The sequence below is a fragment of the Thalia democratica genome, chromosome 9 (assembly GCF_965202585.1).
Source record: "Thalia democratica chromosome 9, ktThaDemo2.hap1.1, whole genome shotgun sequence".
Classification (NCBI taxonomy): Eukaryota; Metazoa; Chordata; class Thaliacea; order Salpida; family Salpidae; genus Thalia; species Thalia democratica.
In genome coordinates, this window is record NC_139173.1 from 11,406,981 (window position 1) to 11,425,532 (window position 18,552).

Sequence of the window (18,552 nt, forward strand, 5' to 3'; positions counted from 1 at the left end):
GAGTCAAAAGGATACACCTAACTATTCTATAAAAATGATTAAAAAATATATAGTTTAGATAAGATATATACTCCTAAAAATATAAACAAGTTTTTATTTACTCTTACTTTTGAAACGTTGCTATGCTTTTAGAGGTTTTTTTTAGGTAAAATAATGCTTACAGTTTTTAAAACTAGAAAATAAACAAATTTTGGTAATTCAGTTTTACAAGTAGCTGTAATTATTGTAATATAATAATTTTTCATATGGTGTTTATCACTTTTAAGGTCTTCTTAAAGTTAAAAGTTGTTTTTGAAATTTTATAGTCAAAAATTTGAAAAGCTTTGTCATAAATCTATAATCCATAAAAATTTAACTATACTTAATTGGCTGCATTTGCTTATTTTGTATCATGCATTTGTTTCTATTGTTCTAAAATATCTCAATAGTTTCGTATTGTTTGACCATTCAACATAACAGCAGTTATTTGAAATACTTGAAGACATTCACAAATTAAGTTAAATTTTTCATCACATCGCTAATAATCTTAAACTTAATTAATGGTATTAAACAAGTGCTGTTAAACATTTTACAAAAAGTTAAACTGTAATTAGTGCTATTTTGTTTAAAATAATTAACTCAATGTATATAAACTTTTAATGTTAAATTTTTTAAAGTTAGACTAAGTTTGTATTATTTATGCAAGGTTATGCACAGATGTTGTTAAAAATCATGTTATAGTTTTATATAATTTTTACCACACTCTCTTATTTGTTTAAAAATAAACACATTGTGGTTTCAGATAGTTTTGTTAAATAAACACAATGGGAAGTTATGGTGGCCATATCCTTCCTGGAACTTTTTTTCTTATTTTTGGAATCTGGTATGCTATTAGATACTCTGTAGCTTATTTAAGGTAAGTTTTATTTATTTATTTTTCTCTAACTTTAAACAATGTGCTCATACTACTTATTTAATAATTATTTTTGGATTTTAGATACCTAAAGTTTATTCTTTGTATTTACTTGTATTATATGTTTTTTTAATAGAAACATACACTTTCTGATTTTCTTTCAAATTGTTTTTTTACATTGTATAATCTATTTTTGTTGCTAAATATTTTTTAACAAGCTTAAAATGTTCAAATATTTATTAACGTTTTATATGCTATGTTCTTGTATTGTAATAAATATAAGATTTTAATTGTAAAAAATAGAAAACTAAAACTTGTCACACCAAAAAGTAAATTACTAAAATTAAGACTTAAGTATTATTAATTCAAGTTAATTTTACAACCCATCTAAAACTATTATAAAATATAAAACATATTATACGTATAAAACAGTTTCTGTTTTTTTTTATAACAGAAAAGTTATGAGAAAAATAAAGATTTATTATAAGTTAAAATTTTCTTGACGATTTACGTTTTAATTAAATCATTCAATTTATGTTCTTTTTAAATGGTTTGTTGAAGTGGTGTTTGATTGAACATATAGTAATAAAATATTGTTTGTTTTTTTTTTCATTTACAAGCTTGTACTTAGCTTTTATAAGCATTTGCTACAAAAAAAATTGCTACATTTGCTACTACTAATTAACAAAGTAGTGTCTGAAATTTTAGACTTTGAAATTTTGTTTATAGCCCTTGCTTTTATGAATTTCTAAATACTAGTTGTAATGAATCATGTATATGCTAGAAAATGAAATAGATAAGTGCTATATCTTATGCATATTACCTACTCAATACAGAACTAAAAGCAAAAATGAAGTTTTTTACTGCTGTAAAGGAAAAATACCCTTTTCTGTGCCAGTGATAGAAGGTGTAACAAAAATTGTCTTTATCTGTATAGGTTTGGTTTTTCTAATATTATATACTATCACAAAACAGTCATATAGATTATTAGCTTTATATTAATTAAAATAAGTAACTTTTTCTGTTAGCTTTTAATATATTTTAGCTATAACTAACTAAAATGAATAATAATTATTCATGAAGTACTTGGCTTGTTTATGTTTAAAGCAGTTTGCTCAAAACAAATATTGTTTTAAGTATTCTTATCAGTCTTATTTGGTGACTCATATACTAAGTCTAGTAAAATAAAGTTTATTTACTTTATATTGTACAAAAACATATCTTTGTTTTAAAAGTATTGTATTAAACTTTACTTGAAAAATAAAACTATATTTGTATTTTTTACTAGATTACATTATAAACTCTTATTATATTCCAAATGATTTTATATTAAAATGTTAAAAAAATATTTTTCTATTAAAGTTTCAATATAATTATATTTAGTTTTTTTACTTTCATAAAGGTTTATATTTTTCCGCAGACTGATTTTAACAACAAGTAACAGGTATTTTGGTTGAACTGTATTACCCCGGAGCACCAATGGGTCAAATACACAACAGTGAAGGAAAGTTCACAGGACCAATGAACTGGCAGCATGCCACCATGTACTTTTTCTTCGGTATTTCAGGTCTGGCAGATGTGATCAGCTATTCTGCCCGCCACGTTGTCCCTCCTGGTTAGTTGTATAAGTTAAATTTAATGGTAATGATTTTTCTAATACTTCAAGTTTAGACATTTTTTAAATGTGAAGAAACATAAGTCTAAACAAGAATATAAAAATATTAAAGTTAAAAGCATTTAATACACCAAAACTTATTTTACTACAAGTGTTTATCTCGTTGTTTTAATTTGACAAAAATCATGTTAATCTTTTTTTAAAAGTTAAAAAATTGTTTATATATTATTTGTTATACTAAAATACTTTTTATTACAAATTTTCCTCTACTTAAATAGTTTTACATGTTGACTATGGTACATTAGAAACTTACTTTTATTAAACTTATTTTTTTAAATGTTCTTTTTTAAGTTGTATTGAGCTGTGTACAAAGTGTATTGACTTTTGTATTAGTTACTTAAACCATAAATTTTTGTTATACTTAACTAAAAACATTTTAACTTTTAGGATACTGTTATCGATTATGCTCTATTGTCTCTCTTTTCAAAATTCCAATACTACGATTTGAATTAACAAAATAGTTATTGGTTTTAGAGCTTTAATTGTATTAAACTGAACAAATTTCTTACTGATTTGAACTATTGTTGGTTATTAGCTTCAAAAAATTTGAAACAAAATATAATAGAAAACTATTAACTATTTAAGAAAATATACTTTTTTAGCGTTTGAATGATTTTATTAACAGGCCTTGATCGATTTTTTGGAGGTTTGGCACTTTTTATTGAAGGTTATCTGTTCTTTTTCCATCTACATGGAAGATCACTTGTTGACATACGGGTCCACGTTTTGCTGGTAAGCTCAATTAGTATTTTAAAGTGAATATGATTTTATGAACAAATTAAACTTTCTACAAATAAATTGTAGGTTGTTTATTGAGGTATAAATTTAAGTTTTATTATAAACTTTCTATTTTAACAAAAAAAAATTCACATAAATTTAAATAGTTCAAATTAAGCTTGTTTATGTGATTTACCTAAATTAGATACTTTTAAGCGTCTTAATTAATTTGATAACATTAAAAAGTTAAACAGGTTAATAAAAAAAAAAAAAATTATGAAATATTTAAAAATTTTGTTGTCAGCCCATTGACAAAGTAGAAAGTTCTTCTTTCAGGATTACTGCCTAAGCATAAAATAGATCAAACCTAAAAAATTAAAGATTTTAAAATGTATATTTTTTTCCAGAAATATCTTCATTCACATAAAATGTGTTACGATTCCTAGTAACATCAGGGTATGTTTGTGTAATTGATTATCTAATCTCATTTATTGAAGTGGAACTAAAATTAAATGGATACTAGAATAACTAATGCATAACAATGACAGAACTAAATTACTAATACCAAAAATAAACAGCTTACTAATTAACTAATACATCATCTAAATTTTAAAGTTTAGGTTTAGAATATATTTTTTTTATTAACAAATACAAAAATATAAATATCCTTAGCTGAAATAAAGAATTTAGTATAGTCCAAAAGAGTAATTTTTTGTAAGTGCTATAACTTAAGGGAAGATTAGTTGGCCAGTCCAATTCTCTTATGTCTTTACTAGATAAGAGTTCAAATTGTATATTTCTTTACCTTACAATGGACCAGAATTGTGCTGAGCTTGACATAGGAGCTAAAATTTTGTATAAAATGGATGATTGTTAATCTTTAAAAAAATTTCCTGTAGCCCAAGGTTATACCAATTGAATTGAAAAAATAATTATTACAATTCCTAAATAAACAAAAGTTATCAGACTTTAAATAGTAGCTTCTTAAAATATTCCTGTCTAAGGTTATGGGTTGCAAAAGAGATATCTGAGCAAGTCTAAACTCTTAATAGATAAATAAGAAGAAAGTTTTACTGATATTCTATGAAACTTCTGGATAAAAAAATGAAGAAAATAAACAAATTGCGTTAAGAACTGTTGAGATATTATTTAGCGGTACATTATGATTTTTTTGAAACTTATTTTCAAAATAACTACAACCAGGGTTCGTGCGCGTCAGGCTAAATCAGTTTTTTTATTTAAAAGTTTGAGAATCTCAGTTTTTCTCAGTTCAAATGCTTGAAAATTTTTGATAAAAAAAAGATTGAGAAATCATTTTAAGATCAAATTGAAATGTGAATTTATTTCTAAATAAAGATTAAGTTATTAAAGACAAAATCAGTCAGTATTTGTAAATATAAATGCTTAAGACCTTTTGTTGAATCTCTAAAAAAATTTAAGAATCTTCATTATTTTGTTTTGAGTAGATTATATACGTCATAATTATAAAACTTCATAAAAAAATACAGTTTAAACATTACAGTTTAGTTCAACAACTTAGCTGTTTGTTTGAATTTGTTTACATCAGCTATGTTTTTCAGAGCTTAGTTAGTTGAACTGTTTTATTTTCTAATTTAAAGGCTTTATACCAAATACTTTTTAGATTAAAACTCTTAGCAGTTTATTCATATATTTTACTGTTTGTTTAAAGTTATTAGAGATATTCACAACACTAAAACTTAGCTTTAAGATATAAGTACTAAGTTTTGTTGGAGTACAAATTTTAGGTACAATTCATTTTTCTTTACAAGAACAAAACATTTAAGGTTTTTTTCTATTTAAATGTAAGCTTTTTAAATCTGATACGACGTCAACAATCACTGTATTTATTTAGAGTTTAGGATTTATAATTATGTTTCAATTTTAAGTATTAGACAAAATACTATAATAAACATTTTTGCTTATTTTAATACTTAATACTCGTGTAAGCGTTTCATTTTAAATTTTTATAACACGACAATGCACGTCAATTTATTATAAATCTTCTGGTTATAATGTTTTTACTTCTGGTTATTACAATTGTGTTTAGTAATATATATTAAATTTGTTCACTAGTAATAGATTAAATATAACACATATTTTAAAACTTATCACTGAATTTCTTATGTTAAAGGCATAGGGGAATTTCAATCACCTTTTCCACAATTTAGTCTTACTTTATTGAGTTTTAACTAAGCTATGAGTTGCTTTTTGCAGATTAAATGATTTTGAGATAAAGCTGGTTGAAGTCAGAGACTACAATAGTACTAATCAAGACCCCCCCCCCCCCCCCCCCCCCCCAATACCTAAATTGACTTCTAAAGGGTTTTTTTTTTACTTTGAAAAAATGTCAGGCTAAACTGTTCTCAGTCAGGCTAAATGAAAAAAGTTTCGCGCACGAACCCTGTACAACTTAAAAAGTTTAGGAAGGTTTAAGTTCCTACTAATATTTATGGTGAGACAAGATTGATATTTTTTCAGGTTCACACGATATTGAAAGAGATCATACGCTAGTAGTTTTAATGGTTATGACCTTTATACAACCATTAAATATGAAGATATGATAACTTTTAAACATTAGCTTAAATAGACCAGACCCTTTTCGTCAACATAGTAAACATATAACTCCATTTTAAAAAGTAGAAATTTACAATCAGCTTTGAAGTACTTAAATTGGCTGCATTTACATTCATTTATGTTGTTTAAGTCTTGCTTGTGAAAAAGTATGCATAATGCATACAAATATAAAATGCGTATTGTTTTTTATATATGTTTTAACAGAATATTTCTATTTAAATTTATTGAATAAGTTTTTAGAGTGATGAAGATAAGTTTACTAACTAATGAAATTAACATTTATATTAATACAAAATTACTTTCAAACTTTATCATTCAAATTTATACTTAAAATTTGTTTATAACGCATTGTTAGTTTTACTATTTTGTACATTGCTACTTGTCAAATATTAAACACTAGTCTAACAATTGAGGAAGTTTTTTAAGGTAATTAAAAACTTAATTAGAAAAGTAATTTTGTTTTGTAAAATCTTAAAAATTTATTAAAACAAGTATGTCATTTCTATGTTAAATAGTTTTCTGTTTTAATGTTTAATTTTTTTGATTTGTTTTTTGACATGTTTTTACTGTTTCTAAGTTTTAATGATGTTTGAAATGGCACTCAAAGTTAGCTCTGTATAAAACTATGTGTTATAACAAAGCTGTCAAAAAATACCCGAAATATCGACAAAAATGATTTAACTATTTCAACTAATACAACTTACAAAAGTGTTATAATTGTTTCATCAGTATATTTCACGTAATTTATGGCATTAAAAAAAGTATTAGTTTTTATGTTACTGAGTCAGTATTAAGTTTTTAAAACTCAGCAGCATTTTACCGTATACAATTATCGGGTAGCTCTAGTTATTAAACAAAAGCATTTTTCCAAGCCAACACACTCACATATATGTTAACAGGTGCTGATGGTATGGCCTTCTTCAGTTGTGGCCATCCTAGAGACTTTCTTCATCAACAGCAGGAAGACCCTCCACATCTTGGAAATGTTCAGAAGCGTCACCGTATTCGCACAAGGACTCTGGTTTTGGCAAGTTAGTTTTCAAGTTAAACTATTTTTTACTTAAATCAAGTGAGATTTGGTGTTCTTTTTTAGAATTGAAACTTACTTTTAAAGCAACAACTAAGTCATTGAAATTTTGCAAATAGTTTAAGAATTTTTTTACCCTTGTTAGTAGTTTGCAGCTAGATGTTTATAGTTTTAAAAACTAAATGGTGTTGACTGTGGTTTTTGCAGGTTAGTTTTCAAGTAAAACTACTTTTTTATAGAGCTCTATATTGAGTGAATTTTAGTGTTTTTTTTGAAAACAACATCAATTTTGTATATATTTATATTATCATAACTTTTTTATAATAGTTTTTTTCTTAGTTTTAGCATAAATTTTTACACAGTTTTATAGCTTACAGTTAGATATTTAAAGGTTTTTAAAACCAAATAATATTAAAAAGTGAAATTTTAATTAAGTTGTTACTTTTCAGGCTAGTTTAGATCTTAGAGTAATTAACGCTTTATCAAATAAATTTAAGTTAGCTCAGACCGACTCAGTCTGCTTTGACTTTTTATTAAATATAAACAATGAACTTCACCGCACGATCAACAACAACAGCATCCGAGACAATCCTACGACCGGTTTCGTCCTTATTAGGACTCATCAGGCAGGAATAGTCGCGAGAAACCGCTGTTGTGATCTAACCAAGCGGGCTTAAGTACGAAGTACTGAAGCGACCGTTTGTAGGTTAAGTCCGAAAAATTGACGCAGGCAAATCTTCACAGCCCAACGTCTTAGACATTGTCAGCTTAATGTGAGATTTTACTCTCCACGCTCGTTTTATCAGTTTTAGCCAGTATTTATTTCGGCCATCGTCAACAAGTTGAGATGTTTTATGCCATCGAATATAAACAATGAACTTCACCGCACGATCAATAACAACAGCATCCGAGACAATCCTACGACCGGTTTCGTCCTTATTAGGACTCATCAGGCAGGAATAGTCGCGAGAAACCGCTGTTGTGATCTAACCAAGCGGGCTTAAGTACGAAGTACTGAATTAAGTACTGAATTTAGTACGAAGTACTGAATTTTTTATTAAATACTCAGGCTTGATTTTATTTAAATCTCGGGATAGTTTAAACTTGATTGACTTTTACTTTATTTTTAACTATGTTTATTTTTTATTAACTAACGTGCTATAATTTTTTTCTGTATATTTTATCATTTTAAAATTCATAAAACTTTTTTTTTTTCTTTTTTTTTTGTTATCACATCTTTTTTAGATGTAAATGATTTTTTATAACTTACATATAGATCTAGACAGAATTTGATGTAAGTTTTATGTAACTTAGGCTGTATTTTTAATTCAAAAAGTGGCAACTGTATAAAAATAGAAGTTATGTTGAAAACCCAAAGTACTATTGTTTCATTTTTTATGATAAGTCTACTTCTTATTTTTAATTTCACAACTTTACATTATATATTGCACACTAAATTGTACTTATTTTAGTGTCTTTTAATATATATGCAAAACTTTTTATAGTGTCCAACCAATTACACTTTTATGAATTATTCATAGACTTAAATTAATTTATAAACTCATCTTCAAATTTTTGTGTTTCATTTTGATACAATATACTTCATAAAAAGGATGTTACTTAAACTTAAAAAAAAAAAACCAAGTGTATCGATATATAGATTTTGTAACATATTTCTCAAACTATCACTACAATAGATTTCAAATACGTTTTGATAACAAATAAATATTACATAAAAATAATCAATATAAAATAAAAATTTTTGATGATTTTTTTAGATAATAAAATCTTATTTTATTAATACACTTTAGATTATGTTATAAATACGAAAAAATTATAAAAATTTGTACGTTATCAGTTTAAGTACTAAAATATATTCTGTAAAGCTTCAAAACAATTTAACTGTGTGCAAATTTTCTATTGTTTAAAAGTTAACAAAGTCATGTTGTATGAAGCATGAAGTAATCTATCATTTTAATGAAACAGTTTCCAATTCAACAATAAAAACTTTTTCAAATATTTTTGAATTATTCGTAATATCTGTAAAGATTTATAAATAATTCGCAAATCGGTCCAGGACACAAGTCAATTGTTTTTATTGGTGATTTTTTTCCCTGCATCAGTAAATACAAAAAATAAATTAACGATGGTTTAAAAATCTACCAGTTTATTGCACGTTTTCTTCAAATTAATTTCGGACAACCGTCCTTCATCAGTGAAAATTTAAAACTAGTAGAACTAAACACATTCATGCAACAAAAAAATAAATAAAAGTTAAAATATATATTATGACGTAGTAGTTCAAAACTGTGTATAAAACTAAAATTTTAAAAGCTAGGCGATTTTTACATTGTAATAGTATTTTTGTAAGTAAAAGTAAATCCAAATGAAATGAATATAAAAACAAACACTTTACCAATATAAACTTTAAACTAAATTAAAACTATCTTAGTAAGGAACTGTTTGATGTTAGTTATTGTTAATAAATAGTTACTGCTGTCGGCGAAATACAAATAAGAATAAAAACTTTTCCCAAACAATACTTTAAGTAATTATAAAAACTTTTATTAATAACAAGCTGTATCTTACAAACTTTTTATCTTAAAAGAAATAGTTTAATCCCTGAATAAAAATAACTATTTTGAAACGAAACTTAAATCTAAATAAGATAATAATACAAAAATTATATAAAGAATTAAATTAACTTGTTTCAGCAGCAAATTATTTTTTCTAATATATTGTTTTTTAAGGTAAACATTTTATCAAATAAACAAACGGTTAAAAACTATTGTGAAACAAAAAAATATTCTTTGTGAAACTATCTTATTAAAAACCGATTACTGTAAAATTATTGATTTTATAAGTTTTCTATTATCTATAAAAAGGCAGTATTGTTTTGTTTATGTTTATACTTGCTTGTAATAAATTAACCCATTTACTCTCTAAATAATCTAAGTTCGTATGGTTGCTTGTTGAGTCTGTAAAAGTGATTGAATATGCTTCTTCAAAGGTTTTGTTCGATGTTGGATGCTTGTTGGCGTAGTGAAGTTTGAGTGCAGCTCGATCATTTGTCTCGCTGGTGGTCATGTTCTTCCAGTTATGTCTGTGAGAGCACCATCTTTGGGAAAAAGACGTAATTGTCTGTCCCACATAGTGCTCACCACAGATATTGCACTTTGCCGCATAAATCCCAAAATTTTTGCAATTCAAATTCTTTTTTAATTCAATTGTTTTACCACTTTTTGATTTTATTAAGTTAGTTTTTTTCACCATTCCGCCTACTCCCCCTCGGTTGCACAATAAGCATTTTCCACAAGGGTGAGATCCACCAATTGCTACACTATTTTCATAGGCTTGGATCTTATAGTTTGTTAATAGTGCCGCAATTGTTTGTGGACGTTTATATGCCACTAAAACATTCGGGTTTAGTTCTCTTTCTTTCTTAGTGAGTTTTAATAGTTTTGGAAAGTTTGTCGTCCAAACACTTATATTATCGTTAATTTCTCTTGCCTTCTTCATTGGAGGTCCAAACCGATCTTTCCATTCTACTGTGATATTAATCATATCCTCAACTAAAGCCTTACAGAAGCAAGATTTTAAACATTTATCTTTTAAAGACTTTATTGCTTCTAAGTAATCATTGTCACGTTCGCACAATCTTCTTAGTCTTATTGACTCACCGAATATAATTGATTTGTAAATGGAGCGTGGATGGTGTGATTTTCCATTTACAAATACACAATTTTTTGCTGTTGGTTTTATGTAGTTTTTTACATAAAACCCGCTTATTTCTGTCTTGTCAATGACATGATTAATATCCAAAAACTCAAGTTCGTCACCATCATTTTTTGTAGATATTTGTCTGAAAACTAGCTTAAGATTGTGTTCTTCAAACGCACATTTCAATTGTCTTTTAACATTATCTGTAACATCTAATGTCTCAGACAAAAAAACAATATCATCAATGTAGCGTTTGAAGAGTTTTGTAGTTTTAATTGTAGTTGCAATAGGCATTATAACGTGGTGCAGTGCAATATTTGCAATTGACACTGAGTTGTTGTCACCAGTTATAATTCCTTTGGATTGTTTGTAGAAGGAATTGCCGTTTTTTACTACAATATTTTCAAGACAGAAAATTGTGAGGTCGATCAGGATTTTTCTGATTTCTTTGGTGTAATTTGTGCATTTTTGGAGAGCATTTGAAATACTTGCTTTAATTAGTTCTCGACACAAGTTAGGGTACAAACCTTGCACGTCTGCAGCTACTAAGTAAAGAGTTTCATCTTTATTTTTTTTGTTGCTTAAATTATTTTTCCAGTTAGCTAATTCTTCTAAATATGTTTTACTATCCTTGCAATATTCATTAACATTATATTGACAAAATTTTTTTGAAATCGGTTTAAAAATTAATTCTAAAAAGGTGGTTACTTTTGTAGTGGTTATTTTACCTGCAGACTGTACTAGGCGTACGGGTATGTCAAGAACTCTTGTTTTGCTTATTTTAGAACTTTCAAGTTTATGAGTTTTAAATAATGGGTAGGCGTAGGCTGGGTCATTACATTGAAAATTTTTTGCTAGTGTACCTTTGATTTTAGTGTAGATTCCGTTCTTAAATGTTACTCCGACTGTGTGTTTTAGGATATTTTCATCTATGCAATTGAGTTTGTGTAAATTAATCATAAAATCTTTAACTTTATTACGTATATTTTCAAAATTTTTTTCAATGTTATTTGAGTTTAATGTGTCGATCTTTTCAAACGTTTTAAGTTCGCGATTCATTATAAGTTTGTAATCATCATGGTTTAAAACAATTAACTTTCCGTCTTTGTCTGATTTACAAATCACTATTTCTTTATTTTTAACTTTTGTATTTAAATCATATAAAGCAGTTCTAAGTTTTGGATTCAAATTATTTCGTTTGAAATATTGTTTGTTTACTTGTTCTTCTAAATTTATTAGTTTACTTTTAGCCATATTACAATAAGTTTTAATTTTGTCGTCAAGTTGTACATTCAAAGGTCGATTGTACTTTTGTATTTTTAATTTAGTTGGTAAATTAATTTGCTGTTTTAAGGTTGTTTCGTTATCATTATTGTTGAAGACATTTTGCCACTCAACCGTTCTAATATGTTTCATAAGTCTCAACCATTCATTATCTTTCAGATTGTTATTCCACTTAGGGGTAGGTACAAAATTTAAACATAACAGTATATAATTTAAACTATAATATCTGTAAAAGTTAGTTGTTGATCACATTCAACGCTTTAAAGTTTTTAGAAATTGTTTACCTATATAAAGGCATTATTTAAAAAGTATAATTTAAGTTTTCTTTTATTTATTTTGAAATCTACCTTTAAATTTTTTACTAACTTTTTAATAAAAAAGTTTAATACAATTTAACAGATAGCCTAAATTTAAATACATGTATATATTTATTTTCACACTACATACTGTAACTATTTAATAAATCTTCATAGGTAGCCTAAATGTTGTAATTATTTAATAAATTATCACAGGCAGCAAACATACAGTAATTATTTCATTTCTTTTCACAGGTAGCATATATACTGTACCCACCAAACGGGATGCCGTGGTATCCTTGCGGATCCTCAGAGATGCACCACATGATGAAGAGACATGGAGATGAGGATCATCAAGAACAAGTCGTTGTTGGTTGGTTTTGTTTGTATATAACTTGTTGTTTGTTGTAGTAAAAAAGGTATGTAATTGAGAACAATAAACTTGCTTTTGAGTTTTATTTATAATACTTTTAAAAAGTTGAATAAATTTTTAGACTTTTTTTGTTATTGAAGTTATCATTTAGTGTCTGCATCGCGCCCATTATGCTTAAAATACAACAAATTTCTTAATCAAAACTTATTTTTACTTACATCTTTTATAACTTAAAATTAAATATTATACTTTTCGCAAGTATCATTTCAATGTTGTATTTGTTGTGAATATTTTTATTTTATCAAAAATACAACAAATTTATTTCTTTTATTATTTATTTTATTGATCAACATTTAATTAAATTTAAATTTATTTGTTGATAAGTATCATTAAACAAATAACTTTAAGTTTTTTTAACTTGAAATTTGTTTATAATTATAAAAACTACACAACTACACAAAAATCTATATACAAATATTATAAGGTGCATGTTATATGCCTAGCTTGTGTAGTACACTACTAATCAAGGACTACCACATTACTATTAAAAGTATCTTAGTTGTAACTTAAAACTAGAAAATAGTTTCATTAGGAAACATTTATAGTTACGAAGCTTTTGGCTTTTAATTTTTTTTATTAAAATAGAGGTGATGTTCTTAAAGTATAATAGTTTTCTTATTGAGCCGTTGAAAAATTGAACTATGTTAAGGCTTTTTATAAAGCACCAAAAAACCTTTTTTTTAAAGATTTATTTTATATAGAATTTATTTTCTATGTAAATAATAAAGTTTATGTAGGAATTATTTTTTAACACAACTATTTAATTTTATAAAAATAAATTTAAACACCAGTAATAATAGTTATTACCTCAAGTAAAAAAGCCCTCAATTTGGTTTATAAGGTACATAATTTACAAGCTTTATAATACTTTTGAAACTAAAACTAACTGTTCAAGAAAATAAATTTTTCTGAAATACAAAATTTTTATTTGTACGTGCAAAAAGCTTTTTCTATGAGCAACTGATTTCTTGTTTAAACAAAAAAATTGGTCACTATGCTAACACACCTTTTTTGCGTAATACTTGAATGCTTTGTAATCAGAATGAAAAGTGTGAAATTTTATTTTCTAAAAATTTAGGTGCATTAAGACAAATTTTTAAAACACTTATTTTTCATTTTATAAAGTTTTAGTGTTAAACAATTTGAATTTGTTGACTCATTTCAATGTTCAAAATGTTACTAGTTATTCTTATCTGTATAATAGATCCAAACGAAACAGTTTTGTTGGATTATAGTAATAACAACCCTCGAAGTACTAAAATTTTCAACTTCTAAGTTTCCCTGTGATAATTTAATATCACAGTTCTACAGAATTGTGGTACCTAAAGTGACCACCAGCTTAAAATTTATATTAATACTTTTGAAAAATAACTAATAAATAAATTTGCATTTTTAGATTAAATTAAGAATGTATATATAATTATTAAATGTGAACCAACTACTATATTTTATAAATGTAATTATAATACATTAAAAAAAAGTATTTACTTGAATTGGTATAACTAAAGTTTTAATATTTAAGCATTAATTTCAAAATTCATATTTCTTTTTAGTTTTAAAACAAATTATTAGCGTGTATCATAAACTTTTTATACTAAAAAGTAAAGTATAGGTTTTAGAACCTAAAATTTATAACTATTTTGAAGAGCTTACTTAATAACAAAATAACCTACTATAATTGTATAAAATAACTTTTGAATACAATAACACTGCAATATTTTTAATATTTTAAATAAAACAGTCGTTTTCTACTAAACTTTATCAGAATGACGGTATTTCTACAAATTTCAAAACACTTAATTGTAAACTTCAAACAATTTAATCAGTAATTGTATTGAAATAACATGTTTTTTTAATACATGTATACTTACGGCTTCCAATTTTCAAAACAACTTTTCACTTAGAAAGAGATCATTAGTTAGTTTATAATATAACTTAACAAACAATATATACGACAGAGCAATGTTTGGGGGATGAGCACACGATACTCAACTTCATCACGTTGTTCTGGTCGTGGCACTTAGCATTGGCTATTTTCATGATAGGAACCGTTTACGTGTTCGTTTACAAGTAAGCTGTTTTGTATATATTTTGTGCAAAGTTTATTTACAAAAAACCACTCGCATTTACTAACCTAACGATGCTTACACCACCAGTAAAAGTTTGTATCTCTGCACAATAGGTTGAACAGAAACTAATTTACTGTGCACAGAAACGTTGATGAGTAATTTAAATGATTAAAAAACAGGCGAATATGTGTTATCAACAATTTGCAAAGTACTTTTGTTTATTGAATCTGACATAATTTCTTCTGTGAAAAACTAGTAACACGATTTCACAGATTTCTGAAAAACATAAACACAGTATAGGATAGAAGTTAAAGTAGATTATAAGTACGTTTTATCTCAATATAAATCATTAGTATAAGTACACAGAGAAGTAACACAAAACGTACGTCAGTTTCAAAAAATCAAATACTTTGCAAATTGTTCTTATATTCCACTGATTTTGATTCGTTTGGATATTAGTTAAGAAACATATTAGCAACCTAATATTTTAAAAAATTTATAAATATATTATCTTAACTCTTTTCAAAAATTATTTAATTTGTTTTGTCGTTTGAAAAAAGTTATAGTACATTTGAGGTAAAAAATACAAAAAATTAACATAATAATTACACTTTATTTATATAAAAAAGTTTTTTTATCTGTCTAGTGAGCACAAAATTAGTTTTTCAGTGATTTTCTTGTCATTGGTTTTACAGACTTCAGAACTAATGGTTTACACTATACAAAGTTTTTTTAATTTGGGTTAAATTGGTAGTTGTGTAATTGAAATTTGTATTTAGAATTAGTTTCTTCAAGTTAAAATGCTAATTTTTTTTTATATAGGTTATTAAGTGAAAACTAAAAAATAACCTACAGTTTGAACACAAACTTAAAATCCACTAGAGATAGTTTAAGTCACAATTACATTTATATTTTGTAAAATAAAATCTCAAACATAAAGTGCTCTTTTACATAAAGGTTGTTTTTTCATTTATAGGTCATTTTAAGGCGTTTGCCAGAAAAGAAATTTCTTTTAAACTGCCTTAAAGCGTGCTTGTTTTATTCTCAGTAAAATGAAAAAAAAATTAATTTCGAGCAAGTATAAAAAATTTAATAATTACTAACCCCCCTCAACCATACTCGCAGAGTGCTGCACATTGCTTATATAACTTTATTAAAGATGTTAGTTTATCAATACTCATGTTACAGAGTACTGAAGCAAACAGGCAAGCTGGACAAGAGATTCACGAGAGGTTACGACACTCTGCTGCCCTCCAACGGACACATCACTTCATCCAGCATCAGGGACGAGAGAAGCCGCATGATATCAGACGACCTCGACGACGATGAGTTGTGACGTCACAACGAAACATGAAGACTCAGCAACCTGGCTTGTTGCAACAACTTAGAGTAGTTGATTTTGACTAATTAAATAATAATGTATTTGTTCCGAAGCAAATAGACAACCAAGCTGACTTTACGATTCAAATAATTAAAACTTTATAGGTTTTTAGTTAGTTTTTATGATAACTGTAATTTTTTTTTCTGTAAAAGAGTAAATCGCTTTTTCTTAATCAATGTTAAATCATTATCTTTAATTATAATACACCTTTTTTTTGTTAACTAAAACCAATCTATAGTTTGTTTGTAACACTATTTTAATTTTTTTTTTCAAAGTATTCAACATAACTAAATGACCTTTAGTTCTTTGCGCTTCAATTATGTATAAAGTAAGTTTTAATAAAATTAAAATTTAATACAAAACTATTTAAATTCTAATTGATGATTAGTACTTTAAAAATAATGTTTAAAAGATATTTTCTCCTGTCTTTTGTATATACTTAAAGCAAAGTATGTATTTGTAAATTACTAATTACGTAGCTAAATTTTTTGTTCTAAGACAAAACAAATCTAATTATTTTTAAAAAAACAACTCATCTTTCGACTATCTAGTCTCTGCTGTTTTTTAATATTATGTTATGTAATTTGTTCCTTAAGCTGTAACCAATTTTGTTTTCCTTATTTTGTATTTGTTATAATATCTTAAACGTTGTTATGCAGTAAATTAAAAAAAGAAGCTCATCGATTATTAACAAAAACTGAAATTTTTATTTGAATAATCATTAATTTGTGTTTCATATGTTGCTTCACAGTTATGCAATTCAGTACTTCTCATATTTGGTCGATGTCACCTGAATGTCTTCATGAACTATTACTTTAATATTCCAATTTTGTCGTGTAATTGTTTTTAATTATTTTTAAACTGGTGATAATAAACTTTTAGATGCACTCTTAGTTTTTTTTTTGGATTAGTTTGTTTTGTATTATGAGTTGTTGTGTAGTGACATACGCATTTCAACATATCGTTTCTTAATTGATTTATAACGAATTTTTTAAATTTAAAAGCGAAGTTTCCTAAAAGTATATATTTAGTATAATACAGTTCTAACTTAAAAAAAAAAAGCTCATATAAATAATAATAAAAGATTTATAAATGCTTACCAATTTAAATAGAATAAAAACGTTAAAGTTAAATCTCAAATAGTTACAAAAAAATGTTGTAAACTACATCTACACTATACTAACATAAAAGCAAACTCTATCGTATTTAAATAAAACCATCAGGTTTTGTACTTAATTGCAAATTGAAAGTTGTGTAAAAATATTTTTTAATATGATAAACTTACATCAGTTTTGTTTTTCTTATAAATTAATTTCACAAAATACATTGTGCAAATAACAAGGTTTTATCCAATTGCATTTAGTTGAACCATTATATTATGACTATACTAATGACAAAAGTTCTAAATTGTCTTTAAATTTTTATTCATAACTTTTTATGTTATTTACTTTTATTCTTACTAGATCAGTAAGATTTCTACTTGTTTTCTTAAAGCTATAAAAAACCGGAGTCAATGTTTTAACCAATAAAAAATGTCAAATTTACTAGAATTAAAAAAAGTATATACATACTGCTTTTTACACAATCCAAGACAATTTAAGTTCATTAAGCAATTTCAATGAATACTATTACTCGAGAAAAATAAAATTATATACTCCGTGTAATAGGATAATTAAAGTTTGTTTCGTTTTAATTCATAAGTTTATGTAAATTTAACCATTTTAATTTTATGAACTTGTTTCACTAGGATCTTTTTTTAACAAACACTTAAATTTATATTTTGAATAGTTATATATTTTAAATTAATTTAATTCATAAAAAATCATCGATTTTATTTTAAAGCACAGCAATTATAAACAAAGTTTGTTAAAATATATCTGTTTTAACAACTTATCATTTTTAGTTTGTCAAGACTAGACGCTTTTAAATAAATAGCATTTACTTTCAGAGAATTATTCTCAAATTCTGGCAATTATGTTTGGAGTTTTATTTACTCAGGATGAACAGATGTTTAAGTTAATACTTTACTGTTCAAATTTCAAGTAAAGGACTAATAAAATTTAACTAAAATGAAGTTTATTGCTATTAATAATATTTAAAGTTAGTAAAAATAAATACAAGTTACAATTATTAAGTATTTTTGATAAATGGTTACTTCAAAATCGGTGCACATTAAGTTACAACTTATTGTGAGCTTATTTGTACCAGGGGCCTATTTAGACTAGTTATATAGGAAAAGTCCCTCAAAAAAAAAGTGTATACATTATTTTTGTAATTTTTTTGAATGAGTTTTTCTCATTTGCTAAGAGACTTGATTATGCTATCTTACTTATTTTTCAAATCCTGAATTTTCAAGATGTAAGTATTAGATTAAAGCTACCACAAAAAAATTCACACCTTTAAAATAGCTGTACCATGTTTTAGAATGTAAATCTATCATAATGTCACAATAAATTTATAGTT

At 25.6% G+C, this 18,552-nt stretch overlaps 1 protein-coding gene across 1 annotated transcript; it reads left to right on the plus strand.

Annotated features, from left to right (window-relative positions):
- Positions 1 to 780: 780 nt before the first annotated feature.
- On the plus strand, positions 781 to 16,382 carry LOC145844150 (transmembrane protein 45B-like). The gene is made up of 8 exons (XM_082951512.1): positions 781 to 895; positions 1,729 to 1,829; positions 2,337 to 2,507; positions 3,193 to 3,299; positions 6,779 to 6,910; positions 12,462 to 12,579; positions 14,598 to 14,709; positions 15,897 to 16,382. The coding sequence occupies exons 1-8, from the start codon at positions 804 to 806 to the stop codon at positions 16,042 to 16,044; spliced, it is 981 nt and encodes a 326-aa protein (XP_082807638.1). The 5' UTR covers positions 781 to 803; the 3' UTR covers positions 16,045 to 16,382.
- The last annotated feature ends 2,170 nt before the right edge of the window (positions 16,383 to 18,552 follow it).

Excerpts from the sequence above, each read along its gene's own strand:
- LOC145844150 (XM_082951512.1), top strand. The coding sequence starts at position 804 with ATGGGAAGTTATGGTGGCCATATCCTTCCTGGAACTTTTTTTCTTATT. Across the intron at positions 896-1,728 it reads TACTCTGTAGCTTATTTAAG|AACTAAAAGCAAAAATGAAG; the intron begins GTAAGTTTTATT and ends TACTCAATACAG. Across the intron at positions 14,710-15,896 it reads GTTTACGTGTTCGTTTACAA|AGTACTGAAGCAAACAGGCA; the intron begins GTAAGCTGTTTT and ends CTCATGTTACAG.